At 38.0% G+C, this 6,674-nt stretch overlaps 1 protein-coding gene across 5 annotated transcripts in view; it reads right to left on the bottom strand.

Annotated features, from left to right (window-relative positions):
• Positions 1-335: 335 nt before the first annotated feature.
• Positions 336-6,674, bottom strand: part of rbfox2 (RNA binding fox-1 homolog 2) — a 44,991-nt gene continuing 38,652 nt past the window's right edge. For 4 of the 5 annotated variants that reach the window (XR_016116275.1, XM_089006600.1, XM_089006599.1 and 1 more), the window contains 2 exons: positions 6,527-6,599; positions 336-4,906 (listed from right to left, as the gene is read on the bottom strand). Coding sequence is in view for 3 of the 5 variants with exons in the window: in XM_089006600.1 (XP_088862726.1) it covers positions 4,862-4,906; positions 6,527-6,599 (118 nt within the window). In the remaining 2 variants the exon portion in view is untranslated. Of the gene's footprint in view, positions 4,907-6,526; positions 6,600-6,674 lie in introns of those variants that run through there. The other variant, XR_016116274.1, reaches the window with a different exon arrangement.

Below are 6,674 nucleotides of genomic sequence, written 5' to 3'. Positions count from 1 at the left end.
GAACTGAGTGGCAGGAGAAAAATGGCGAAAGCAAGCTGCCATACTTTTTTTTTAAATAAATGTCTAGGCTGCCATCCTGTGTGAGTATTTACCAGGCTAGCTGTAATCAGTCATGGTGTTAATTTAAATGATGTACAAATGCAAATGTCTCAAATGTCATACACAAAAGACGCAAGTTTCATGCAAAACGATTTTTTTTTTTGTTTGTTTTGTTAGACTTGACAAGTAATCATTGCTCATGCTGGTTTATCCATGCCTTGACTAACCACATTTGAGACCATTTTGCAGTTAACTCGAATGTGCTGTGGACTCTTGTTAGCATCTTTGGCTGGTCCTTTGTGTGTGTGTGTGTGTGTGTGTGTGTGTGTGTGTGTGTGTGTGTGTGTGTGTGTGTGTGTGTGTGTGTGTGTGTGTGTGTGTGTGTGTGTGTATATATAGTCCAGAGCACATTCTATAGCTGAATGGGGATATACAGTATAAGAAAGAAATTACTTTTTTTCCAATGAGCAGCACATTAAAAAACTAAGAGATATCTGCCAGGTTTCACACAATTTAAACCAACATGATGTGTGCAGATTTGCACAATTGAAATGATGTGACAAAATGTGACATTGAACCAAAATAGTGCTTTCCGCTAACTCATTCATTTTCACTTGAAAATGCGGAGATGAGGAAAATAATATTGGGTATAATGTGATGCATTCTCAAAAAGCACACTGAATAATCCCATCAACAACAACAGTCTACTAGTGTTACATGCATACCATTAGTTCTCGTCTTGGTATGATTTTTATAAAGATATTCACGGCAAAAATAAAAGAAATAAAAAACAAATACAAAAATAAAAACAAAAAGTAAGAATAATAAAAGCCTGAAATTTAACTTGCACCTTTTTAGGAGGAACAACACTTGCGGATATAAAAAAGAAGATAAAAGTAAATAAAGACAGCAATGGCATCATCCAAGATTATGACATTAACATAGATAATATATTTATACATTTATTCCAAAAAATGTGCTTTCTACAAATCTTTGGAACAAAAACAAAAAAGCCCAAAAAGCCACATTTTGAAATATAGAATACAATAGTATAGAAATATGCACAAGAGTAAGTTATTTTGCATTTTTTCCCCCCATTAAATTGACAGGTATCTCTCTCTCGCTCTCACACAGTTATAACCTATGTTTTTTTCCAGGAAGACTTAATCAGTATCGGTGATGTTGCGCGTTAATTATGAAGACTGAGGGAACAATCCACCATCTACATGTTGAATACTTGAACTAGTTGATTTAAAGCAAATTAAAAATAAACAGAAATACAGCACTACAAATAAGAGTGCTATCAGCGTAGTGTCGCAGTTTACGTTTGTCGTGACATACGCACTTTAGTGTGCCAACTCTAAAGATGTGAAATATGGCCAAGAGGCAAGATTACTTTACAGGTGCTTATTTTCAGTTATTAAGAACACAACGTATTCTAATGAGTATTTCGTAGGATCTCATATGAACACAAAGTAATTTGAAATTTGGCTCGCTTTGGTTAGTTTTTAACAAGTGGTTAAATATCACTTTACAGCTTCAAATTGTCTCATAGATGCCTTGCCACATTTGATCACAGAAAAATAGGACCTCATTTCTCCCTTCAAATGGCACCAGTGGGTTGTTGCAAGTAGCCTAACTATCTTCACTGCAGATGACTGATATCGCCAAATCACAAGAGACATCCTTTTCACAACAAACACCACCTGGCAAGTGGGCATGGCATCTGTACGCCTTTTAATGAGGTGCTGCTCCCTTGCCAAATGGAGCAAAAGGCGTCTGAACAACATCCTGTAACAGGAACGCCCACTTGATGTCCAGAAGAATGATTAAAAAAAAAAAAAAAAAAAAAAACAGCAGATCTAACCTTCTGTGAGGACGCCTGTACAAATTGCTATATTTGCTATAATATGGTATTTTCACGACCAAAAGGCACATTTAACTCATTCACTGCCAGACAGGTGCAAAAATGTGTCCACTCCAGTGCCAGGGTTTTTGACATTTTCACTCAAATTCCAGGACCCGCAGAATATTGAATTTTTAACACTACATCAACATTCAATTCAGCGTAAGAAACCTTAGACTCGCTTCTTTCATCAGAAAAAAAAGAGTTAATTCCTAAAATGAGTCTGGGGTTATATGAGCTTGAAATGAGGCGGTCCAAAATACAATGCAATACATACATATTGGTTTATATAGCACTTTAACAACAGCGGAAGCTGTAACAAAGCGTGAAGATGGAAAAAAAGGGAAACGCTGTCCTATCAAGGAAGGCAAAAAAAACATTGTCAGAGGTCTAACCAGCACTTTATCAGCATCCCCTGTAGGAAAAAAAACCTGAACAAATTCAGGAATGGCGCTCCATGTCATATTTTCAATTCCGAGATAAATTCGGGAATGACAGTGAATGAGTTAAAAATCTTCAATATTCTTCAAAATGGACAACGTGCCTAATAATACATTGTGTCTACACAGAGTTCCAAAATTCCGTGAATGCTGTTGTGGGACTTTGATGGGGTATTTGTTTAACTGACCGATGTTGACATACTGCTCATAGATGAAATCCGGGCGTAATAGAGGACAGAATGCGGGTGTTCAAGTGGGAATGGTGTGCGTGAAAGAGGATGCTCAAGACACGCCCGCAGTCGGTGTGTAGAGTACTTGCATTGTGCTAAACAATGGTCGATGCTTGAGCTAATGTGTCTGCTTGCACTGTTCATTTCGGACACGAAGGATTTGAGAATGATTGATAAAAAAAAAAAGGATGTGAATTTTTTGATATACACTTCAAGAAAGTACAACCGCTGCCTTTTTAAGAACATACGCTACGATGCATGCAGGCTAGTGTTATTTTTTTAAGCTACCGTACATTTTATCATGCGTATACCTGTTCTATAACATAATGTCTCTTGTATATGTGTTAAATAGAGATAGCACCCGCAACTGAATACGGCGCGTCATATGGTCGTGAAAATACGTTATCATATAAGATAAATATTTTAATTAGGTATTTGCAGATAAAATCCGTTCGATTGAAAATAACGCACTTGTATAAATAACAAAGCCTTAACCCTAAAACAGTTGAGTCACTAAACCATAACATGACCTCTATTTATTTGTAGAAAGAGAGAAATACAGTGATACCTTGGCTTACGAACTTAATTCGTTCCCAGACAGAGTGTAAGGCGAAAAGCTTGTATCCCAAAAATTAATTTCCCATAGGAAACCATTAAAATGAGAATAATCCGTTCCCAGGTCCTCATAAAACGTAATTTTCTAAGCCTTAAAGCTACACAAAATATACCTTATTTTATGTATAATAAATGTGCAATGGTATTATAATTAAAGAAATATGTATGTAAATAATATGTCTGTATAATAAAGTCGTTTTATTTACCTTTGTGATGGTCGTTGATGGCTTGATGGAATGGAGTAGCCGGTTTCATCAGCATTAAACACTTGATGAGGAACGTAACCTTCTTTTACCATCTTGAGGAATGATCCCTTGTAGGTACTTTCCTTGCAATAATTTTATCTAGTTCCTCATCAATTATGTTCTGTTTAGCTGGGTTGATAGCTTTTTGTAGTGTACAGATGGCTTGTGCGAGTTCATTGTGGAGCCTGATTGATGGGATATTTTAACCTTGCAGTCTACACTCTGCCTTTGAACTATCAAAGTTGAAATGAGTCCAAATTTCACAGTTTTCTATCCATTTTATAACTCTCTCTCTGTCGTCTGCCTGTCTCTTTAATGTTTAACCCCTTGTCCCCCACTCACTGCTGCGTTCTTCACCAATCACATGGCTTTGACCGAAGACTGGGGCGGGGAATAGAGGACAAAAAAAATCAGCTGCAATTTTCTTGTTAGGAGAACGGGCTTGTTCGCGAACGACACATCACTCATTGTGGCAGCTCCGTGTGTATCCCGAAATATAGTTCGTATGCCAAGGTAAAATTTTCATAAAAATTTAACGTTCGTAAACCGAAAAGTTCGTAAACCAAGGGGTTCGTAAACCGAGGTATCACTGTCGTCAGCTTTTCTGTTATATTTTTTTTCTATCCTATTGGATCAATGCTTAGCTAGCAAAGTGTAGCTGATGTCAAGGGGGGTAAAAAAAACGAAAAGAAAAATTAACAACCAAGATACTAATTGTAATGATTATTAATTTGGTAAGTTTGACTCTAAACTAATTTATTTGCATATCATAATTTAAAGGTTCACCGTTTCCGTACAGTGAGAAAACTTGAGGTACAGAAAGACTTCCTCCGTCCCTCAGCTTTCAGTCATCTTTTCAAGCTGCCAAGTTCAGTCTCGTTGTCCCCCACGGCACACGGTGGGAATGGGAATCCTCTCCTTTACTAGTCACAATCCATCAGCGAGCTTTTTTTTTTTTCTCGCGTCCTCCCGCCACAGCTGAGCTTGAGGATGTGTGTCTTTCTCAAAGACGTCGGACGAAAGATTGACAAGGTAAAAGGAAACAGCCTTTGGAAGAACATCTGGGCTCCATCACAAGTCTTGTGCTGCTGAGTGCGGAAGGACTGAAAGGGGGGGGGGACTATAATACAGCCGTGCAATAAGGGAAGGTAGCTACTTTAGCCTTGCTTTTTTTTTCCTCTTCATATTTTTTTTTAAATGTAAAGGCCACCCGTCAGTCTTTGATACAGCACTCCTCTATTTCTGTGTATATAAGAAAACTTGGGACTTCTCTGAGATGGGAACTTGGTGTGGTTAAATCCAAACTGGGTGCAGTGCACTTTCACAACAACAGACGGAGCACTTTCTGAATAACTCTGCAGCAAGAGCTCCTGGGGCTGTGGGTCTTTAATAAGGGGTGAATCTACTGTAGCCTCCCCTGTACAGCGTGGCCTGCGAACAACAACACTTATTTAGTAAATGGAGGAGTCCAGGAAGAAGGGACTGACACAAATTGTCTGATTTAAAACGCACTCAAATAAGAAACAAAATGTCTGAAAGGCGCATTGCTCGCACTGCTGTATCTTCATTTTGTTATTATTGTCTCTCAATGGTAAAATATTATTGTATTGTATTGTAGTTTGCTTGTCTTCAACAGTTTACACTTTTGAGAAGAAAAAAAAATATATTCACTTGAAATCCTAAAAATAGTCTTTTTGCTGTGCTCAAATTTTTCTTTATTTGCTGTTTATTGTTTTTGTCTGTCGAATGAGAGTCTTTGTTTAAAATGTTGAATCTATTCTTCAATGTCAACATATTTGTAGTGCTTAATGTGTTATGCGTTGAATAATAAAATCCACATCAGATTCTGAGATTTTCCATTTCCAGCAGTTACGTAGTCCAAAAATATTTTTTCCAACCCACGCTTGTCATTGCTCTGAACAGTGGTGCGTGAGTGAAACGTTTCCTCTTTTTTTTTATATTTGTTTATCTGGCTATCTAGCTGGCTACTGAGCTAGCTATCTATTAGCTATCTATCTGGATGGCTGGCTAGCTAGCCAGCTATCTATTAGCGGACTAGCTAGCCAGCCAGCTATCTATTAGCTGACTAGCTAGCCATCTAGCTATCTATTAGCTGACTAGCGAGCTATATAGCTATCTATGTATTCGCTAGCTAATAGCTAGATAGTTAGCTTTCTATCTGAGTTATTCCAGGTTGAGTGAACGCAGGCGCGTGTGGCTGCTGTTGCTCACTCACAGAAAAAAATGTATCCTGTTACTTTACAGTGACCTTGAGAGTTTTGAAAGGCGCATATGAATGAAATGTATTATTATTATTATTTTTAAAGTGATTAACATGGCTCTTGTAAATGAAAGAAATTTTTTTTTTGGTTTAATTCCAAACGATACAGTATGCACCAAACTCGAACAAGCATCTATTTACAAGACAGCCGACTATACAGATAATCTTTTAGGCCAGCAACAAAAACAATGTACCCTGCCCACCCAATGAATTCATCTGCATACCAGTAAAGGGGATTTGTAACAAAGATTGTAAGTCGTTTTCACTTTTACATGTGTTGAAATATTGCAAGGATCAAACCCTTTAAAAATGATTGGTCATGACCGCCCAATGATAATAAACCATAACTTCAATGTGGCTGTCTTGATGCCAAAAGTCACATGAAATAATGTTTTTTTGTGGATTTTGGAAGGGAGAAAGGTGCGCATTTCTCTCCATCAATAACAGTTGTGCCAGGTGACCACTAGTTGGTGCAAAAAAGGTGTCTGCAACCACTTGGGAATGGACCTGATTGGCCTGAAGCTCAAGTGAACCACTTTTAAAAAGAGAATGAGGAAGTCATTACGGGGGAGAAGAGACAGCCTGGAGAGCAGTGCTACCCTTCATCTGTTGCGACTTCAAAAAAAAAAAAAACACGTGAAATCTCCTTTCTGGATCTGGCTGAATGAACTTTTTATCCTTTTTCCACCGGGCTGGCTGTCTCGTCGCATAACAGTGGCCATGTCAAAATGAGTTTGCTTACCCCGGGAAGGTAAATGCAAGTGACTTACCATGGCTCCAACACCATAAGCAGCCGGGGCAAGTGCAGCATGGTAGGGGTCAGCTGTGTAGACTCGTCCGTAGCTTCAGGAGGAGAAAAAAATTACATTACATTACAATGAAGTTTGTTCACGTATGTGCATATCTATATATTTTTTA

This window comes from Hippocampus bargibanti, linkage group LG10 (genome assembly GCF_051943395.1).
Source record: "Hippocampus bargibanti isolate YZ-2025 linkage group LG10, ASM5194339v1, whole genome shotgun sequence".
In the NCBI taxonomy this organism is placed as follows: Eukaryota; Metazoa; Chordata; class Actinopteri; order Syngnathiformes; family Syngnathidae; genus Hippocampus; species Hippocampus bargibanti.
Note: the sequence above shows the minus strand (reverse complement) of the source record. Positions and strands in the feature narration are given on the sequence as shown.